Source organism: Paramisgurnus dabryanus, chromosome 7 (genome assembly GCF_030506205.2).
Source record: "Paramisgurnus dabryanus chromosome 7, PD_genome_1.1, whole genome shotgun sequence".
Classification (NCBI taxonomy): domain Eukaryota; kingdom Metazoa; phylum Chordata; class Actinopteri; order Cypriniformes; family Cobitidae; genus Paramisgurnus; species Paramisgurnus dabryanus.
The window spans coordinates 29,942,459-29,966,492 of record NC_133343.1 but is presented as its reverse complement, the minus strand read 5'-3'; the positions used below and the strand labels follow the sequence as shown (position 1 = coordinate 29,966,492).

The window sequence follows — 24,034 nt, the reverse complement described above, 5'->3', positions numbered from 1 at the left end:
CTCTAACTCTACATGGACTACAGCAGTGGATCTGTGCAGGTCAGATGAGAAGCACTTACATTACAGTTTTGGGTTGTGTTTGAGGATGAGGGCTGTGTAGTTGTCGATAACAGTTCTAAAAATAATATTCAATTTCACTTTTTTTAAATTTTAGGGTGACCTGGGTGAGATTGAGCTCAAATGTGCAGAGAATTCTGGGAGATTTTGTGAGAGGTTTTTGCTGTGGCATCAAATCTGTTTGGCCAGCCATCGCTCTCATCTTTTGCCTCCTCACCGAATCTCTGCTTGCTCAGCAATCGTCTATAGAAATATTTTGGCAGCCCCGTGCTTTGTTTTCATTTCACAAAGGATCTGGGGTGTAAGCGGGCCGTGGGGGCAGGGCGATCGGGCTCTCTCTCTCTCTCTCTCTCTCTTCAATCTAAACAGCGGGAGGAAGTTATAAATCACAGTAATGTACTCAGCTGTAATTCAGAACAGCAGGGAGAGAAGCTCTCACACACACACATTTACATACATACACCATCTATACAGAGAGTTCACTGTTCACATTTCAATGTTTTAATCAAAGAAAAACAACCAATGACATCACAGCCAATCACAAGCCTTCGCAGCCGAACATAAACTCCAATCAGAGACCTCGGTTATGATATGTTTGACTTTTAAAACGGTTCATATCAAAGTTATACTCTGATCTTTCCATTTTTTTATTTATAGATACAACCACAATTTATATCTATTTTATAAAGCGGTTCATTGGTACAAAATCTTGTCTTTGTTTACTATCATGTTATTTCAAACCGTATGCTGTTATCTTTCTATCACAAAGCTTCAGTCTATGATTAGTGTGTGATATTTCTATAGAAAGAATAGCTTGATCCAATGGAAATGTATCGTATCAATTATCTAAATGAATCGTACAAAATTGTAAAACTATTATAAAAAACAATAATGAGAATTCACCCCTAACCCCAACATCACTGGGCAAGCAAATTATACAAAAATGTACTGATGTGGTTGTACGAATTAATACTACAATAATAAAAAATTGGGCACCTCGTAAAATATATATTTTTATTTATAGACATGACTTGTTGCACTGTTGTTAGCCCAGATAACACAATCTCACAACAATTTATATCTATTTTAGGAGATAGCCAATTTCAAATTTGTACTCCCCCATTTTTACATTTCAGTATGATCAGCTTTGTAACTGGATTTAGGGGTGGGGTTAGGGGTGGAGCTTCCTTCTTACTTTTTCTAATAACCGTACTTTTCACATTGAACTCTCCACCTTGTAAAATAGTTTTGTTTTCTTGTTAGATCAGTTTGACCCAGACCAATTTTAAAGGGGTAAGTGCCCAACTAATTTGTTTTTAAGTGTATGTGGGCGCACCTTGTGAAGTATACAATGTATTTGGCACGTACGCGTCACAGCCAATTATAATATTTCCAAACCCACGATGTCTGATGAATGTCTTCGCTGTTTTCGCTGCTACAACTGCTTTGTTGCTGCATTGCATTCACATGCTGACACGAGCACATAAAAATAAACGAAAATGCGCGCTTTGGTGAAAATGCGTAGATGGACGTTACTTCAAAGAATGAGGACACAGAGAGTGTCAAAATAAAGGTAGCTCATATCGATATTTTATGTGTGGATATGGATTGATTATATTGATCCATATCCATGTATTGTTACATCCCCAATAGTTTTCACATTATGGTGTTAGGGATCTGTGCTAAACCTTTGGGGCAGACGAAACTGAAGAGAGGCAGTAGGCTCGTGTGAGATGAGTGAATTCTGCACAGAATTAATCACCGGTGATCGCCGCGAGATGCATGCTAGTTAAAAAAGTGTCCAAGTTATGTCTGACTTGCTCTGATGTCATACTAAAGTGTGCCAAAAAACTCTCGCGATGGCAAGAAGGGCTCTTTAGATTCCGCTCTCCACCGACTGCGTTGACAAAAAGCATGATGGGAAAAGATTTGCTGATGACACAGCTTAATGCTCATTGGCCCAGGGATGTCAGCTGATGACTTCTTAATTTTACCTGTAGTAGTTTATATATTTTTTTTAACTTGTTATTGACTTATGACATTTATATTTTAATAACTTTTGTATTAGTGTAGAATTACTTGTACTGTGAGCTGTTCATCAGTGCCTCCAGAAAAACGCGTTTATGCGATCGCATGATTTAATGCATAATCAGCCAAAGTCTGCATATTTATGCAGGGGGGGGCAAATTTTTTAAATACGGCACACATTCGCCGCATAAATTGCAGATTGCTGCTCGCACAATATGCAGGGCTTGCATGATTTCATAATCCTCGCAGTTTCGTAGGAAAAAGTCATCTTAGCAGAAAGGTGAAAAATGTTGCATTTGCAGTACTTCACACATGCACAGCCATGTTCCCTGTTGTCATGGGAGTGTTAGGAAGTGACGTAATTACGCAACGTGAACATCAATGAAAACTTGCAAAACAATTTTTGCAAGTTCACGCAATTTCATTGCATAAAATTGCATAAATATTTTTTAAGAAAACGCGCCGTAAGATCAAGGATTTTCGCCGACAACAATCACAAAAAAACTGCGTTTTCTGGAAGGATAGGTTTATATTTTACACAGCAGAAAATAATTTGTACTAACACTAGACTTAGATTTATACATCCCAACATTTTCTTTCCAGAAATTAACATTTCACATTGGTTGATTCTCCTTATAAACATCTTCATGTAAATGCATGCATTGGTATTTCAGTTGCCGCATCTCAAACAAGCCTATAGCTGCTACAAACACTCAACACCTTACAGTCCTGTAGTTAGTTTTAATGGTAAACACATCATATTTCAGTATGTGCCGTTTCAACCCTTTCAGTTTTCTCCTCCTGATCCTCTTGAACCCTTGTTGTTAGCAGTAAACAGCATTGCTCCTGATCTGAAGTACCAGACAGACGGACAGACAGACAGACAGACAGACAGACAGTTTTCTTCTCTTCTCTCCTGTTCTTCTAATCACAGAACTACTTGGCAACCAAAGCTCTGGGAAGCAATCAATAAAACCTTGTTACTCTAATAGTGAGATTATAATCTTGACCGCAACGTCTCCTGCATACTCAAACAGCAAGTGCATTAAAGAAATGTCCCAGCTACTTTCCACCGCCAATAATGCAAATGTAAAGACTAACATTTGTGCCGCTCGATCACATAGAGATGAACTTCGAAACGATAGATGATGAGTAAATTGACACAGTGATTGAGGAAGATTTAACTTTCAAATCAAAATGAGATCATGCTTAATGGATCAATCAATTCCAAAAATGATCATTTACTCATCATCATGTCGTTTCAAACCTTTTTTCTATCATAAAGGTTTAGTCCGTATGACTTTTGTGTGGTTTTGAATGACATAAAGGTGTATAAATATTGACAGAAGTTAATTCTTTAATAACTATTATCGATATGATCTCGCATTGGAATTCATCCACGAGGATGTAAAATAAAAAATTATCAGGATGTCACAAAGGCATTGAGGGGTTTTCTTCGTAATCAATCTATTCTCTCTCTCTCTACTCTTGTTCACCCGCTATCGATCGGTTCAGTTGGCTGGAGGTCAACCCTCAGCAGACTCCAGACTCTTTTGTTCACGGTGGTTACCGTGGCAATCCTACGTGACCCCGGACACGCAGAAGGCTTGTTAGGGGCCAAACGGAGACGATCTCTCCCCTATAATCAGACAAGGTCAAAGGTCACCAGAGGACAGTTCAGTCAACGTGAATGTTAAGACTCCTGGGACCTGTGAGACGTCTGATCTGAGACCAGGGCTGCCGTGAGATGGACTGACTTATGTGTGGCCATTCAAAAATGAACCGGGATCATTTTATGATTTATTTTGACTAGAACGACTCTGAATAGAATCAAAGAGAATGAAGATGAATCACACACATATAACACATGCAGTGGGGTTCAAATGTCTGACACCGCCATGAATATACGTCTGCAGTTTTGTGATTAATAGAAACTTCACAGATATCCTACAATATCTGAATTTTAGACTCTCTGGGTCTCAAAAAGACTTCAGCCAATCCAGTGTAGGAATTAAACCGGATGATTCAAGGTATTTCATATAATGCAAACGCATTTACTATGAAATCATTTTTATGCTAGATAATTTTATGAATTATGTCAAGTGCTTTGTTTTGTGCAACACTTTATATAGTGTTGTTTGAAGAACCAAAAATATACTTCTGAGTCTTAAGGTTAATTCATACTGATTCAACAAACACTGACATTATAATTTAGAGTAAATGAGTTTGTTTGCATTTCTTGGATCGGTGTGAATTAACCTTTAACTTTGGTAAGAAATGTATCCATAAACACTCATTTATAGTTAGTTTCATTTACTTTAATACAGTTAATGATAAAATGCATAATACATTATTCCTTTGATAATCTCAATTATACTGTGTCAGTAGGTACTAAATTAGATGAAGTACCTACTCATCGAGCAATAAAACATTAAGTACTATATAGTATGAAGGATAGTATGAATGCATTTGGATGCACTACATCCACCCTGTTGATACATCATCTGACAAACGTCACCATAACAAGAGAGTCATTGATTGGTATGACGTTAAACTGGCGCAATTTGCATTTGAATAAAGCCGTGTTACCACTTTTTTACATTTTTTTTATAAAACAATGCATCTCCTTCTTCTTCTTTGGATAATTCCTCTTCCGGGGATTACGGGATATTAAAGTGTCCATCAAATTAATTTTTTGGGATCTTGCCGGAAGTAGTAGGTCTTCCGGGTACTTTTCGCAAACTGTTTTTGGCATACTTTGAATTTGGACAAACTAATTGCCTCGCCTACTGCTTTTAGCCTACTATATAGTACGGAAGTTATCAGTTTCGGACACAGCCAGAGAAAGAGAGAGAGATAAATGAATGAATGAATCAATATATCTTAAAGGCTGTTGAGCTTCTTATCTCTAAAAGTCTCATAATGATAGTGAAGTATAAATCTTTCACCACTGTTGTTTTGTACGATAAGACGTTTAAATGCAAATATCCTTAACTTAAGTGCAAAAGTTTGTTCACTTTAAACCGTCAGTATCACAGATGTTTCTCATGAACAGAACAACATTTTGTTCGTTTGTACGTTTCTGAGCGGTAAGTTTGTGTTTTTTCAGTATGGACCTGCAAAGCGTAACTATAACGTCAATAGAAGAACTTCAGACTAAACACTAGCATATAGCATTAACTAGCATATAGCGCTAACTCAGCAGTCACAACTTTGTTTTTAGCATTGTAACAACATTGTACTTAATTTAATGTTGTGCCGTACATCTGGACTGTAACGTCACAGTCAGTGTTATGTTGTGATTGGTCTGTTTTCCAGCGGTCTTTTGCATGCATGAGGTTTACAAAAGAAGGAGGAAACAATCGTGTTTGAGGATCACGAAATTTCATTACCATGTAAACAACTCTTATTATTTATCTATCCCTAGATAAATACAGTTTTATATTTTATGTCACCTTTAAAAACAAGAAAAAAGAAGTAAATAAAGAAAAATAGACAAAGAACCTCTCCTTTGGCTTTGAAACATCCAATCTGAATCTTACCTGACTCGGGGAGAGAAACTCTTGGTTGTTCTCACTCATGTACATATTGTCACCATCAAACTGTGGGCAGAGAGAAAGAAGATTAAAAGTTTGATTGGTCACACAGCTGAAATTAAGGAAAATGATTTGCATATAAGACAATACAGAAAATTGAAAAAAGTAAATAACAAATGAGTTGAAAGTCAACATTCAATAAAAACATTTCCTTAATTTGGCCAAAGTCTAATGGATGGCATGTGTCCTCTGAGAATGCATTTTGATAAGCTTTGTTAAAAAACATTCAAAAAGTTGAGAAAAATACAAATTATAAATATATTTTATTTAGTATAAAAATACAAATATTTCTGTTCTATTTTACACAACATCCTTGTTAACAAATATTTTGTTATTAACCCTTAAGTCCACTGTTATTGAATTCAAACAGATGTGTCTATGGGTTTATTTCCTATGTCTTTATAGACAGTACGGTTATGAATGTGAGCCGCTGTATCTCTGAGCAGACAGTCATTCAAGCAGTTGTGGGAATTTCACATGTGGTCTATGTGTGACATAAACGTTAGATGGGGGATCGCAGGGGATGGAAATACAGAACCATTGATTATACAAGAACATCTCACATACACCCACTAACCAACACACATGCGTACACGTGTTCATCTGTGATTATGATGAAAACTTCGCTTCTCAAGGGGGCGATAGAGCGTCTTTCTAACATCTGTGTAGTTAAAACACATTTGTTTTATTCAGGGAGTAAAATATAAACATTATTCTTCTTTATAAACTGCTGCTCTATAATGACCTGAAAGTAAAAGAAGACAAGCTTATGCAGGTGTCTGTTATAGCGCCCCCTGTGGTACCCCTAAGAATGCACTTACATGTTATATTTGTGCACTGAGAACTGTCAACAGTTAAATTAAAGGGATAGTTCACCCAAAAAAAAAAAAAAAAAAATCTGTCATTATTTTCTCATCCTCATGTTGTTTTAAACCTCATGTTTGATGAACACAAAAAGAAGATATTTTGATAAATGATTGTAATCACACTATTGTGTAAGTATAGTAGGAAAAACAAATGCATCAACTGTGTGCTTATCATCATTTATTAAAATATCGTCTTCATCATTTATCACAATACTTCTATAATATTTGTTTTTAGATGTGTACTTACCATTATTTATCAAAATATCTTCTTTATCATTTATCAAAATATCTTCTTTTGTGTCCATCAGAAAAAAAAGATATTCATACAGAACAACATGAGGATGAGAAAATGACAGAATTTTAATTTTTTGTGTGAACTATCCCTTTAAGAGAGAGAAAAAAACAGTGAACACAATTTCCTGACATTACATTTAAAACCATAAAAATGGCTAATATAAGGAATCAGAATGCAGAAATAAACATTTAAATCAAACCTTCACACAGAGAGATCTTATGCACAAACATATAGAGCATGCTTAGATGACTTCACTGACATTTTATACATCACATGCATTATTATACGTGTGTGTGTGTCACAAGAGCTAATGAGCCATCATGCATTTATATATTCCATACTGCCGCATCAATAATACAGTATTATAGCATCACACTGCCTGTGCACACACACACACACATACACAGTAAGGCAGCTATTATCATTTTGTTTATGGTCTTCTTGACGAAATGCACAAGCATATCTAAAGGCCTTCCCTAATTAACATGCAAATATATCCAAAAGCAGACTATAGACATCTACAAAAATTACACCCTTTGGCAGTACGTTTCTATGTGTGTGTGTGTGTGTGTGTGTGTGTGTTGTGGGGGTATAATAGAGGGGTATATTATCCGCAGATCCTATTTTTTTCACCGTGATGACACTTATGCTCATGAGACATTTGTATTTCTATGTATTCTTATACAACTTCATTAACTAAGAGAGTTATTTTTGCCAGACATATAGCATTCACTTACAGTAGCTTTATATTACCTAGGTTACCATAGTTTTCACCAGGATAACATGGTATAAGGTGTGGTGGGTGGTTGCTAGGGTTACTTGCTAACATCTCTGTGGCTCACGTCACTCCATCAGGATGTTTTTCACTCATTTAATGGCTGTTAATGTGTAACAGTGAGTTTCTCCTCATACAGCTGTGTGGCATCATTCACAATAATACTCAGAGATCAGGGTTTGAACCGGTGCGTGTGTGTTCAGGTGAATATATAGTGAAAGAAACATTCATTTGATCTCATTCACGTGATGTTTCTTAGCTCTTTATCTTCTCTGCATGGAGACAGATGATGTTTAAATTACTTTCTGTCCTGGACTATCCTGTTATTTTTAAAAATGTACTGCTGTTCAATGCATAATGTCTATCATGTTAAAATAATGCTTCCAGGTATAGCTCTGTAGTAGAGCACTGCATTAGTAGCGCCCAGGGAACACACATACTGATAAAAATGTATACCTTGTGATGAACTAAGGGTTGCTTTGGATTAAGGCATCTGCCGAATAGGAATAGAGGGCTAAGTTGAGCGCATTGCATTGTGGGGTGGAGTATAAAGTTTGCTGTGTTTTAATAATCCACTGTAGTATGTAGTATATATACCGTGCCCAGCATACAGCATACTGGTCCTGTCCTCATGCACCCCACCACCTCATCTCTCTCTCTTTTTTTCTCTCTCTCTCTCTCTCTCAAACGCCAGACGTTTCTATTAGCAGTCTAATTGCACATTCCACATTGACAAGAGCTCATTAGCGCTTAATTACACACGTGTTATTTAGTGCAAACATCTCCATTTGGGCCTTTTGCCGTGTAATTGTTCTGCAGGGACGAGCGTGGAGATGAAGGGCACGTCTGAGTGATCCGTACTGACTATGGAGAGCTGGAAGTAGGTCATGTGCAATAGCAATAAACAAGAAAGACTGGAATAAAATAATAACGCACACACACACACATGTGCACACACACAGTAATATCCAGAGCTCATGTTATATTTACAGTGCACTAATAGATGGCAGAGAGAGACAGAGAATCTTTTTACATTTGAATTTCAGAAAAACCTGCAGACTACATTCATACATCTGCATGTGCATGCATGTGCGTGTATACAACACTGTACTGTATGGGTGTTTCAATAAAGAAACCAACCACTGACTTTGACATAAGTGTCACATATTTTGAAAGTTTCAACCATGACATAATGCAGAAATAAATAACAAAAAAGTCTGTTCATTTTTACCATGGGTAAAAAAAATATTGCACAACCTCAAGATGCTTTTTGTTTCCATAATCAACATTACACAGTATTATGATGATCAATGGATAATCAATAAGTTTGCTATATTAGTAATAATAAAACACTAAAAAACTATTTGACTGCATGCACTTGTCAGACAACATAGTAGTTTTGCTGCATTATTATGTACAGTAGGGGCGCAAACTTATGAGGGGAAAACAGGAAGACAGATGTGAAATGTTTTAGATATTTTCTTTTAAATATTTGTAATGCTTTTGTTTATATTTTTTATGGTTAAAATGTGGAATACTTTAATGAACAAGTAGCTTCAAAAAAAGGTTAAATGAGTCTAAAGGTGAGTAGTTTGCATTCCTGAACACAAAAGGTGCTTTGAAAATGTGTAAGTTTTTTTATTTCTATTTCACTCAATGCAGTCTGGCAACAAATACAATTGGCAAACTAACTCGGACCGAACATTTCAAACAGTTCGGTTGTCGCCCGAACCACGACACAATCCGACAGAAATCGGGAACGGCAGAAATAATGACGGAAGTCGCTCGTCTGCACGGGAGAATGAATAATATTCTGGCAGTGCTGAATCTAATAGGCTCTCTCTCTCTCTTTCTCTCTCTCTCTTTCTCTCTGATATTCAGCAGAGAATGGCACTTATGAAATATTAATATCATACAAAAATATGGCAACTCCAGCACGCTCCATCTCTCAAACTCTAACGTAATTGACTATGCGAGTCTCTCCGAATCAGGCCGCAAAGAAAACGAGAAGAAGAAATAAAGGAAGAGGGAGAAAGTGGGAATCTGTCAGATTTGTGGCAGAAGATGACGAGCGGCGAACGAGGAAGAATTAAATATACAACGTGCCAGATGATAATCCATACAAATGCATGCACAACAGAAAGTCATTAAACAATGTTTGTGTGTCAATCAAACACAGATCAGCGAATAAGAACGTTAGATGATTTGTGCATTCAGATAAACTAAAGCATTAATAACAAGTAGTTCACTGGATTATACTGAAATTATAAATTGAATGTTTATTCCGCTATAAGTTTACTAGACAATTTCACATGTCAGAGTAAACACTCACGCTGTGTATGCAATACAAGATTTAGAAAGCTATTATAAAAGAAAGCTTATTTTCATTATAGGGCCAATCGACAATTATCCTGTTTAAATTGTGTTTTAAAGATAACAAATCAAAATATTGACATACAGTACATAATGTTTGTGTTTTTTTTTGTGATTTATCAGTCACTTTTCCAAATAAAAATGTACAACTTTCATTTTCCTGACACATCAATAAGCTGCCATGATTCAAACCCTTCCACAGCTGTCAATCAATACTTGTTTTATCGTAATGTTAGGTAGGGCATTTTTTATGTTTGTCGCTGCCCATAATCCCTCTTTATTGTTTATTTGTTCGTCTTTTGTAAATAGTATATAGCATTTTTCCCCTTATGTACATCACTGTAAAAAACACTTGCTTTTATATTTATATATATATATAGACACCATCACAGAAATACTATTGGTTTTATTGGGAATTTTATTGGTTCTAATGGAATATGGCCCAAAACACAGTACAGTGTAGTGGTTTTAATGGTAAACGTTAATGGTTCCTATTGGTATTTTAATGGAAACCATTAGAATTTTCTGTAATGGTTTTATTTATTTTTATTCAGCAGGGCCCATGGCCCCTTATGGGGTCATAACATGAAAACAGGTCCAACTTATTCACTTACTGAATATTTTTTTTTCATTTAGGAAATATGTACAAAAGTAAAATGTTTAGTACTTCATATCGACTAATATACAGATTAAAACTGGACGTTCGTTGTAATAAATCTCCTCCCTCGAAAGCTGTTAATGCCGTTGAGACGCCTATAAATCACATGAGATTATAAAACCAGGATTAGAGAGGTCAGAAACCATTTTGAAAACGGCCACAAATTGGCATCGATTGATATTGCTAGTTTGTCGTTCACAGCGTTTTCTGGATTACACGCTCTCGTGGGAGCTAGCATGAAAACATTACATTAGCACATATTTAACAGAGGCGGGAAATCTGAGATCTCATTTGGTTAATCCTGCCGTCCCTTCAGAGGGTTTAACATCGCCAGGCGCGTCCTTGTGCGCTTAACATTTGGCTTAGAGATTAAATGGCACCATGTGGCAAATATTCCCAAAAGAAAGACAAAATCACAAACCATATCTCTTTAATATCTTAACTGTTCTCAACTTCAGGTCTCATGATTAGTTCTGAAAGAGAAACCTGTGAGCAAAAAGAAGTAGGAGGGGAGAACGAGTGAAATGCAGAAAAGTCCCAGTGTTAATGCAAACTGGTACATACTGGTGGTTTTAAGAGAAATAAACCCCTCTGTATTTAACTATGTGTATGTGTTGTTCACTTCCAGAGGAAGCAGAAAGGTAAAGGTGGGTGTGTGTTTGTGTGTGTGTGTGTGGGGGGGGGTTTGGTTATTTAAGCAAGTGAGCGGATGTTTAACTGAACCAACTTTTAACTGAACCCTGTGTGTGGAGATATAAAGATACCGAACAAAGAGCCAAAACCTCGCTCTTTCCCCTCACCGCAACACCTGACGCACGGGGCCGAGGAGAAACGGCACGTTTCCTCTCAGAACTGTTAAAGTGGTTCTTCTGAGCTCAACCATCATGCCACGGTTTGGTTAGACTTCTTAAAGACTGCTGAGGAGACGCTCGATACAAGGCAGATAATTTTAAAACCATTCATATGTAAATGTACGCGCGCATCCGGAAAACTCAGCCAAAGAACTTTCACGTCTTTTTTTAGACGACTCGTCAGAACCCTGGGCATTGTAAAAATGTGTTTTTCTTCTCTAGTTTTATTTATGAAAGTGTCAAGACGCTGGGATGAAACTTTAACTAACTGGAAAATAATGAAATACGTTTAATAAACACATCGAGTTTCTTACAATGGATTCATTCGACAGATTCATGACTCTTTCAATTGTTAAAAATCATTTTGCATAGACTGATCATTAACTGAGGATAAAATGCCATTAGTTTCTCTTGAAATATAAAATGTGTCATGCAAAATCACGTCCTTCAGAGAATTCATCCAGAAATCGGCACAATGGTGACTTACTTTATTAACCAGATTTACAGCAGTTCTTTAGAAGTTAAACCTATCATCCATGTAACTCTGCAAGCAAGTTGTAATTTAGTTTTCAAACAGAGATGATGATAGTGTTCATTAAACTCTAGGCATTTTATCTATTGCAATTAATATTTTGGCTTTCTTCCTCATTTTAGTATTCCTTTCTCCAGAAAAAGTTAAAATTTTTAAGACAGGAATTTTTGACACGGAATGACCAGCAGGTGTTCACTATTAAGGACTCAATCACTTCATTATCTTATTAATTTTAACACTAATTTAGTGTTTTTTTAACACCAATCTTGGTGTGGATTATATAAACACGGAGCAGTGTTAATTTAACACTGGGGATTTTGCTGTGTAGTCAGGTTTTTCCCCAAATGTGCTGGGTAGATGAACTCACAGCGTTATTTTTTTCGTCTAGATGTTCCAGTGAGTCGATGTTATTTTGTTATGTTAAATATAAATGTCCTTTCAAGTAACGGAAAGTGAGAAAGGAAACTTGGGTAATTGTGAGTCAAACGTGCTCATATTTGTTAGTGAGTCATATTCTTTATATATGTGTGTGTGTGCGTGTGCATCATTGCAAACAATCGCTTTGTTTGTGCAGAGAAAACCAGTGACTGCTCAGCTGCAAACATTGTGTGCATGTGCACAGAATTAAACCGATGTCTGCCGCCTGCTCTTTAAAGAAGGTTTTTAATCTCTGTATGTATTTATGTTCATTCTCACTACACACAGTTTGTTGTAATATATTAAAACATGATAAACATTCACATTTCAGTGACCTTTACAATGTGCAAAACTCTCATGAAACGGTTTAACAAACAGACTCATTTCGGTTTTCAGAAATGATTTGCACAAACTGTATTCTGCAGCCTGATATGAGATGGTAAAACAGAAATAAACATGTTATCAAATAGTGACTAACAAAAAAGTCCCAGAAAGATTGCGGTCATTATTGAAGTACCTTGTACTGTCATGTGAAGATGGCACATGAGTATGGTAATTTTAGAGTACTATGGTATTTGGTCATGTACCACCAATTTCTTTTATCTTGACTTTTCAGTGTGTGTGTAGGAGGTATTGTCGGGTGTGAAATGTGGCCCTATGTGGACGTGTCAGAACTGTTGGGCTCACGGTTCATCATGTGACACTGAGAACCACAAAACCACCAAAAACAGACAGAGCCACAGATAACAGAGGGCGCTAGCGAGATAATAAAAGACACAATGCAATAAAGCTCTGTTGTTTTATACCAAAAACATCATTTTTTATAGTAACTAGACTATTAATGCAAGTTTTTTTTTTTAAGCAAGATTATGCTGTTATGTAAGATCAAATTCTATAACTGATGTGCTTGTATCTTTAACAGATTCAGCAATCCCAGAATGCATTCTGATTATGAGCTAAGTGAAACAAATGCCATCCAACATGGCAGATAAAGCTAAGACAAATCAATAAATAATTGCATAAATAAATAGATAATTGCATAATATAGAGTAATGCTTTATTATCAAAACAACAGAGAGTGAAATCTTTTATGTTCTCAGTAATATTTTACGTTGTTTCTTGATAGTTGGTCACTATATTGACATTCTGTTAATTATTTGATGTCTTGAAAGTCATTTACTCATTTGGGTCAATGTTTGAAATTGAGGTTTATAATAGAGATAGACCGTTTAATCATTTTTGCTGATTAATCAGCACCGATAATTCATTGGTGGAACAAACAGCTATCAGCAAAAATCCATGCCGATAGTTTTTCCGAGTTTCGTCCATTAATTCATATCATTATGAAGGAATTAATTTGCTGACTGACTATGCAGCGTTAGCAGAAAAACAACAGTTTGTTTTCAAGGCTGACCGACGCTAATATTAGTAGTTCCTCAAACAGTTTCACAAAAATAAACACAGATAAATCCAACCAAAATGTTTAATGTCATGATTATAACTATCTATTTGCATTAGTTTATATCCAGCTGGCTGCTTTTCTCCATGATTTAAATGGCTAAGCTGCATATTTTAAGTTAATAATGAGAGAAAGTCAACTATATGCAGCTGTCGGCTACATTAACATATCAAACAAATCAAAATATGATTTAGGTTATTTTTCTATCATGGCTGCAATACATCTTTTGTTATTTTGATTCGATAATTATTAAATGTTTAAACAGAAGCAAATAAAGTACAATTTATGTCAGTAGTGGGATTATTTCACAAAAGTATTTACTTCAATACTTATTTATATCATTTATATATTTTTATTTATAAAAAAGCACATTTTAATGGTTCAGTGCTGTTGTTTTATTACTTGTGTAATACATTTTAGCACTGTTTCACTTTGAGTGCTTTGTTTGTTTTATCCAGTATCCATTTAAAACAACCATCAGTCGATTAATCGGTTATCGGCAAGTACGGAAAAACCTAGTTCTCAGTATCGGTAAAATCCACTTTCGGTCGACCTCTAATTTATACATCTTCCAAAAGCTGAATAAATAAGCTTTCCATTGATGGACAACTGAGGACAACAATGCAATTCATTTCTCTTGAAATATAAATGTGTCATGCAAAATCATGTCTTTCAGAGAATACATAGTCAAGTTTTTCCCCAAATGCTTCTTTATGTGCCGAGTAGATAAACTCACAGCTTAAACTTTTTTCTGTCTACTGTTCCAGTGAGTCAATGCTATTTAGTTATGTTAAATATAAATGTCCTTTCAAGTTTATCCAGTATCCATTGTAAAAACTATTGGTCGATTAATCGGTTATCGGCAAGTACGGACCAACGTAGTTATCGGTATCGGTAAAATCCACTATCGGGTCGACCTCTAAATTATACATCCTCTGAAACCTCAATAAATAAGATTTTCATTGATGAATGGTTTGGTTTGTTAGGATAGGACAATATTTGGAGGAGATACAACTATTTGAAAATCTGGAATCTATGTAAAATATTGCGAAAATTGCCTTTAAAGTTGTCCAGATGAAGTCCTAAGCAACACATATTTTTAATGATAAATACATTTTTGAGAAAAATGTTAAAGATCTTAAAGCAACACTATGTAGTTTTTTTTACCTTTAAATAATGTCTCTAAAATAATTTCAGTGATAGAACAACTTTTAATTGGACAAATTTTACTGTTGCTGCAGCCTGAGCAGCCTCCTAGCTGCTACAAGCACACTCTGAAAGTGGCGGTGGAGGGTAGGAAACACAGCCCCGCCCTTCCCCCTGCCTGCAGAAGAGTGTCTGATACCAGGCACTGTTGCGCTTTTCAACCACATGGGGGAGCTGTAAGTCATTTTTACATGGAAACTACATAGTGTTGCTTTAACTTAATATCCTTATGATTTTTGCCATTAAAAATGTATCATTTTAACCTATACAATGTATTTTTGGCTATTGCTACAAATATACCCGTGCGACTGATTTTGTTACCCAGGGTCTCATGTACTATAGGCAGTAGATAAGGGTAAGTGTCCAACAAACACACATGCCTGTCATTTTCAAATAATCCTGTAGATTTCAAATAGCTTCTTCAGGTGTGTTGGTTTAGGGTTCAAGCTTAAGGTTTTAGGACAGAGCTATAGACAAAGAGAGAAAGAGAGAGAGAGGTAGGGATTTTTTCTCACCCCTACAGAGGGCAGTCGTTTTCCCTCAGGGTCAGGTCTCACAGGTAAAGCGCTGTACAGTCTAACACCTCGATCTCCTACACTGTATCTGTTCTGTAGAGATGGACAGAGACAGAGATGAAGAAGAAGAAGAAAGAAAAACAGACCAAACAAGACCTTCAGTCTCAGAAGCACAGGAAACTCACTCATCATCATTACACAACCAATAAAAGCTTCACACATAAATAACATTGACATTAAAAAGATTTTTGCAAATGGTGTTTGAACATGCAATCCTCAAAAAAAAAAATGTTTATTTCTTGGTCTAAAGAACTTTTTCTAGTCTACATAGAAACTTTTTGGCAACACAAAGGTTCTTACAAATCACACTGCACAAAACCTCACCTATGGGCTAACGTCCTGTCACTTTCGGTGTAATTGTACGATAACGGTAGGTCCCACAAACAAACTTTTAGTGTTCTTTTGTAGCAGAGATGTGTGTGTTGATTGTGTAATAAATGGATTTGTCTAACTCAAATATGTTTTTAATAATAGAGCCAAATAGCATTACTTTGTGCCCCTCTCTCCTCTACAGGTGTGTAATGTTACCTGAAGGTGGTTTACGAGAGTTCACGCCCAATTCTCAATGATATTCTGCTATCTTACTGTATTGTGGTTTAAGGTCAGTGTCAAATCTCTAAAGTTAACTACAGTATGAGCATCAGTAATAGTGATGTTTATCTTAAATAGCACTAATAACATATTGAGCACAGCAGGTATAATGACATCTGAACTGATTTCAGTCAGTCACGCTGGCCTGATCCTACTGCGCGTGTGTGTGTGTGGTGTCTGTGTGTAATGTCGTCGCTCCGGCTGTGTGCGAGGCTTGTCAGAGGAAACACTCCCTGCAGGAGATTTGGCAGTCTGGGTTTGGGAATCGGAGTAATCCAACATCTAATGATTCACACAAGAGACTGTGCCAAACACACACACAATGATTGGGCTGAAGACTTTGATGAATCTGAAATATGACTCTGAATCAGGTGAATCTACAGACATCTATTTACTGCTGACAGACCGGCTGAAGGGATCGCAGGGATGTTGTCATGCGTTTTCTCTTGATTCGTATCTCTCTGTGTAGCTGCTAAACTTAGCAACAAACTCGGGGTTTTCTGCGCCTTGTGTTTTCCTGTTAACCGCCGCACGTGTCTGTAATCAATTTGTCATTTTTAGCAAACTTTACTGTAAACCGTGGGCAAGGATCGAGCTGAGGGGAGGTTTTCTGATCGAGCAGAATGAGGTTAAGGTGCATCGTTTGACTGGAAGTTTAATAACATGAGCTTTAAAAGTTTACAGAAAGTGAAATGGTTAAAATGAAACCACACCATCACACATTTAGCAGTTGGCACAAAATTAGAAGGAAGTGCATTAGCAGAGTTCCTGTTAGTTGGTTTCTTACACGACAGAAACAAACAGTCTATCAAATACTTTTAACCAAACCAAACCAAACCAAACCATGCAAGATAAATCACAACATTACAACATCTAATGTGAAGTAAAAATCAATCACATTCAAATTACATTATCCTTACATAAAACGATTCAAATGATTAAAAATAATGGTATAAGTAACAATTAATCATTCAAAGAAAGGCCATTTATCAGCCAATTACAAATACCTTTGACAGATCCCTTCAGCCAATCACATTCCTCGGTTTCCTTTACCCAACCAAATGGATTACATATACTAATTAACATTTTGCAATGTGACAACCATGCAGCGTTCATCAGAGAACTGAGAGAACACACACATGTATGAAAACCACTAATAGTCTATTCATTTTTTTATGCAATGCAAAGCTATAAATAAACAAAAGTGGAAGGCATCAAAGCACCGGCTGCTATGCAAATGTGCATTTTTGAATATTAGATATTATTACAATGCAAATTACATTGGCCAGAGATTAAGCTGCAATTATGGACTGAAAAAAGCATATTGGGCTTTTTTTCACACTGCAGCTAAATTCGGTGCTCACTTCACCTTTAATGCTTAATCCTGTTCTGTACACACACAACCGCATTTACAGAAACTCTGCGTACAGTATTTATTTAGGTCTCACTTTTGATACAATAATGCTTAGAAGGGAAAATGTCTTCAGGGTGTGCGGTGCAGAAAAAACTTCATGAGCCACAGCCAAAACCGGTTAAGCGCCACAACTATACAGTACTGTATGTAAGCCCAAAAAAGATGTGGACATGGCAACACTGCAAGACAGCTCTGTGAAGCAGCCTCACAAATGCGGACAACACACAATGTCAAGACGGAGGAATAATAAAATTGCAGAACATAACGCTGTAATATAAGTATAAAGTTTGAAGAAAAAAAAAGATGCACATGTGTGTGAGCTTTAATGTGATTGTGTAATATTATGTTTAAGCGCATATAAAAACAACACCAGCCCATGTTTGTGTTTGTGTGTAGCACTGGCAGGCACTTAACTCTGCTCACTACAGGTGCAATACATTTCTGTGACCAGCAGGAATATAAATGTTAATCTGGCAACATAACCCAACAATTCACCCCAAACTGAAAATTCTGCACCATTTTAAACCTTTGTGATGTTTTTCAACTCAAAATGAAATCTTGCTTATATTCAAAACTTAAGTTAAACACCTATCATGCTGAACATCTCTGATTGTGTTGCACAGAGAAACATCATCATCATCATCATCATCATATGTGTTGGAAAAAAACACGAGTCCTCGCATCCAACACAGAATCCAGCTCATTATGGAAATAAGGACAATTGTATTACTGCTTCTGTGCTTTGTGTGTGCGTCTGTGAGTGTGTGTGTGTGTGTGTGTGTGTGTGTGTGTGTGTGTGTGTGTGTGTGTGTGTGTGTGTGTGTGTGTTTGTGATGCATTGACTGTGTGTGTGTGTGTGTGAGAGAGAGAGAGAGCTTTAAAGAAGCACTAGTATTGTAGTGCAGGTGTTCTGTTAAATAGCACCCCCACCCCCATTTTCCTGTTATCCTAATTTGAAGCCCTAAAAAACACACACAAACACACACACACACACACGTACAGATGCACAAATACACACACACAGATGCGCGCACACACAAACACACTCACAGATGCACACAGACACACATACATACACACAAACACTCACAGATGCACAAACACACACTGACACACACACCATCACACACACACAGATGCAAAAACACACACACAGACACACACACACTCACAAATGCACACACACTCACAAATGCACACACACTCACAAATGCACACACACTTACAGATGCACACAGACTTACAAATGCACACACAGTCAAAAATGCATACACGGTCACAGATGCACAAACACACACAGATACAAATGCACACACTCACAAATGCACACACACTCACAGATGCACAGAGATTCACAAATGCACACACACTCACAAATGCACACACACTCACAAATGCACACATACTCACAAATGCACGCACACTCACAAATGCACGCACACTCACAAATGCACACACACTCACAAATGCACACACGGTCACAGATGCACACACGGTCACAGATGCACAAACACACACAGACACAAATGCACACACACTCACAGATGCACAGAGATTCACAAATGCACACACACTCACAAATGCACACACACTCACAAATGCACACACACACTCACAGATGCACAGAGATTCACAAATGCACACACGGTCACAGAAGCACAAACACACACAGACACAAATGCACACACACTCACAGATGCACAGAGATTCACAAATGCACACACACTCACAAATGCACACACACTCACAAATGCACACACACTTACAGATGCACACAGACTTACAAATGCACACACAGTCAAAAATGCATACACGGTCACAGATGCACAAACACACACAGATACAAATGCACACACTCACAAATGCACACACACTCACAGATGCACAGAGATTCACAAATGCACACACACTCACAAATGCACACACACTCACAAATGCACACACACTCACAAATGCACGCACACATACTCACAAATGCACGCACACTCACAAATGCACGCACACTCACAAATGCACACAAACTCACAAATGCACACACGGTCACAGAAGCACAAGCACACACAGACACAAATGCACACACACTCACAGATTCACACAGACTCACAAATGCACACACACTCAAAAATGCCCACATACTCACAAATGCACGCACACTCACAAATGCACACACACTCACAAATGCACACACACTCACAAATGCACACACACTCACAAATGCACGCACACATACTCACAAATGCACGCACACTCACAAATGCACGCACACTCACAAATGCACACAAACTCACAAATGCACACACGGTCACAGAAGCACAAACACACACAGACACAAATGCACACACACTCACAGATTCACACAGACTCACAAATGCACACACACTCAAAAATGCCCACATACTCACAAATGCACACATACTCACAAATGCACACACAGTCACAGATGCACACACATACACACACACACACACACACACACACACACACACCATCACAAACACACACACACACACACACACACACACACACACACACACACACATATACTCACAGACGCACACAGATACACACACAGACACATATTGAGTATCTGAGCTCTACATGATGATGAAGGTCTTCTGTAGAAACAATGTAAAGAGATTGAGTGATGCGAGTCATGTGACTGATGATGTCATCACACTACAGCCGAATTCTGTGAAGAACACAACATCTTCACAAACCTCCAAGAGCTGTGTTTGTAAACCAATGAAAAAAACAAAAAACTAGATCAATCTGCTTTGAATATATGCAAAAATAAGTCTTCATCTAGATCTAGTGGTGGTTGCCAGGGCTCTGCTACAGTTGCTAAGGTGTTCTGATTTTACTGCGGTATTACTGTACTGCTTGTGATGCCAGGATAAAGCGTGAACGTTTGGTCTCATTTGAATCTCTCTGCACGTGCAAACATATCGCTTGGATCAGCGTTTCAGTCCCTGTCAATCACATTCACACTCAAAGCGAAAGAAACGAAGGCCAATCGTGTTACTTTCATTTCAAACACATCCCAACACAACACTCAAACCGGCCAATCACAGGCGGCTATCTCATCTCACGTTCAAAACGACTCAGAAGGTGATACTGACTGCTCAAACCATTCAAACTGAAACTCATTTTGACTGTCAATCAACATTTTGGTTTTTACATTATGACACATGCTCGAAAAATAAATTTGAGAGTCATTTATAACCCAGAGAAAAATCTCTTTAATATGTTTCTCCTAGACAGTAATGAGGTTCAATGGAAAGTGTCTTTTATGAAGAGAAAAACATTCGAGACAAAGTTGATATACGAAATAAAACATGACCTGTAGAGCAGTCATGTTTTCTTTATAAATTTGCTAACAGGTTTCCAATCACAGTCAAGTTTTCTCTGCTGTTCCAGTATTTCACCCTCCCCTGCACGGTAACAACACAAAGAACGCTTGCATTAAAATAATCTTCCGTTTGCAGGCCACACAAAAGAAGGAAAGTCATTTCTTAACATGAAAGCAATCTCCTTACAGCCATCTGCTCGTCGTCTAAATCAAAAGTGCTGTTTCCAGTGAACGGCCGTCCAAATACTGCTGCCAAACACACATTTGAGACGCAGTGGAGTTTGAATGAAGCCAAGTAACAAAAACATTGTTTTCCCAAGTTAGAACAAACCCGCTTGGATTCAATCAGACAGATAACAGACTGCTGAAAATTATTATCATTTATTCTGTCCAAATCAACACACACTTCACAAAAAAGGACACCGGAGAACTTTAAAGAACCACGCACTCCTATTAATATGAATAGGGGACAATGCAATGATCAATATGGCCGCTCTGCCGATGGAAGTCCCGCCTTCCAGTTCAAATAACCAATCATTAATCAATAAAGTCACATGAGGCGCTTGACAACATGTGTGCATGCTCAGTAGCTAAAATGACAAATCGAACCGAATGCTGACAGACATTTCGCCACTTTTCTATCTTTAATCTGTTAATGTCCTGTTAATGACACAAATTATTGCTGCCCTGATGGTCTGATAAAGTAAACATTTGTACGAGAAATCATTTGTGTGCGTGTTTGAATATGGTTTGGAAGCTGAACGGAGACGCGCGGTCTGTCTCCGTCTCGCCCACATCCGGACAGACCTTCGCTAATGGCGTCTCTTTTTGCACAAACGGAGAAAGACGACGCAAAAGCAAAACTTTTTGAAATGCGTCCTGCTTTAGAAATGGCCACTGTGGTAGATGAAAAAGAGACAATCTGCCCAATTATTGGATATTAATCATCTGGGCTGATCGCGTGCTCTTTGATAAGGTAATGTTGCGTGAATATCTGATAATGTATGAATCCTGGTTCTGTTGTTGATCTGTCGCTGCTGTTTGCACATTCAAATGAAATAAAATGATTTGTTTTTACCAAGTCACAGACAACCGTTGTCCGCTGCGGACAACCGCTGCGGTTGTCAGTCGGGAAAATTAACTGATATGAACGTCCCTAATAGGCATGTGTGTCATTAAAACCCGGGCTTGGATCGGTCAAAGTACAGTGTGAGTGCATAGGGAGTGGGGAAAATCGTGCTCGGGCACTGTTTGGTTGGGTTAGGTATAGGGTTGCCAATTTTCTCACTCTGAAATACAGAACCAAAGATGGCCTGCCACAGTACTGCGGATATGTTTTTTTTTGTATACATTGAATTTAAGCCGTTTGTCAAAATGATAGCTAATCACCTAATTAAATATTAATTCATAACTCTTATGCCTTGGCAACATACGGTAAGTTTATGTATAGTTTGTTAATGTACAGCAGGTCCTTTAATTGAACCATTACCTTTATATGTGTCTAAATCAAAACCCCTTCATTTTCATTTTACGTGTGACAAACTAAAACTAACGTAGATTCTGTAAGATGTAGTTTCAACATCAAAAACTTTAATTAAAATACACTTACAGGCTGGGAATCAGAAGCACGAGAATTTCCTAACAAAGTTGGAAACACATTGGGGAATTTTAGATTGAGGCGTTTTATTAGGCAGGTCTGGGCGATCTCTTTAGAATTGAGACCAAACTTTGTAATACAGCCTGATGTATCAGTCACTGGTTTGATCAGCATAGCATTTAAAAATGGAACACAGACATCCCATACGGGACAAATAAATTAGGCTTAAAAAACGGGACGTCCCAGCTAATACGGGACAGTTGGCAACCCTAGTTAGGTATGATATGAGTGCACCCTTAGAAACAAAAGTTATGCAATACTTGTTGTCTGGTTAAATTGTTGGTCATAAATAAGTTGCTTAATTGTGATTTTAGCATGCAATTTTAGAAATATTTGTCTTTCCCCCTTCAAGTAGATATGATTTTAGTTTGAAATAATTGTCTGAAGGTGTTGCAAACATGGTTGCCTATTGGCAGGACTTCCTTAAAGAAAAAAAAACAGATACAACATATCTATACAACATGAGAATAATGTATAGAGAGCATAAGCTGGAAGCTGGTTTTAGCTGGTTTAAGGTGGCAGTAGCTGGTGGGTCAGCTTAAAAAAATGACCAAAACACAGCTAGACCAGCTTGCTACACCAGCAAAACCAGCTAAAACCAAGCTGGGAGACCAGCTTAAACATGTTCACCAGCTTATGCTGCATTATGCATAATGGTCTTAGCTGGATATTTCAGAAGGGCTGTTAAAAACTCTAGATACTCTCTCTTAAAAATTAAGGTGCTAACAAAGGCTCTTTGTTTATTTTTGATTCCCAAAACATCTGTTTTCTTATTTACAGGAATACCATTTTCCCAAGAACCTTTCATGTGATATACACTAAATGTTCTTTATATACAGCCTATACAGCCTGACAAATAACCTCTTAGGACATTTATTTTTATGATAAAACTTTGTTGAACATAAGGCGTCAAGATTTGTATATTTGTTTGTGCAACTGTAAAGTTTTCACTTTGTGTTTGATAAAATAGAATGAAGGAGCAGAAGATCAGAGACGCGGTTGAGTCGGCAGTGAATAGTCATACAGAAAACCTTTATAACCTTATAACACCTTACAGTCTGAAAGCACAAATAAATACTGTCTGAAGAAATCCTTTAACAGAGTCGAACGGAAGAAAGACAATAACAAGAATTGAAGAGCTCAGATGCAAAAGGCGCTAAACGCCATCTGTGTCAAAAATAAGATAATTCAATTAACCGAATACTCTTGGCACGTATGATATGTTCATCCAATGTTTCAAATCCACTTAATCCCGGCCTCGGGTCATTCAGAAATAAAGCTTTGTTGGCAAAATCTATTAAGAGTCTGATTAAAAAATGCTCATTTACAAGAAAA

The 24,034-nt window shown here is 37.3% G+C and overlaps 1 protein-coding gene across 7 annotated transcripts in view; it reads right to left on the bottom strand.

Annotated features, from left to right (window-relative positions):
- tox2 (TOX high mobility group box family member 2) overlaps positions 1 to 24,034 on the bottom strand; it is a 120,058-nt gene that overhangs the window by 60,449 nt on the left and 35,575 nt on the right. For 4 of the 7 annotated variants that reach the window (XM_065272421.2, XM_065272426.2, XM_065272420.2 and 1 more), the window contains exons 2-3: positions 15,629 to 15,721; positions 5,628 to 5,687 (exon numbers count right to left, since the gene is read on the bottom strand). In XM_065272421.2, the coding sequence (XP_065128493.1) occupies positions 5,628 to 5,687; positions 15,629 to 15,721 (153 nt within the window). The remainder of the gene's footprint in view (positions 1 to 5,627; positions 5,688 to 15,628; positions 15,722 to 24,034) is intronic. The other 3 variants (XM_065272423.2, XM_065272422.2, XM_065272427.2) reach the window with 1 other exon arrangement.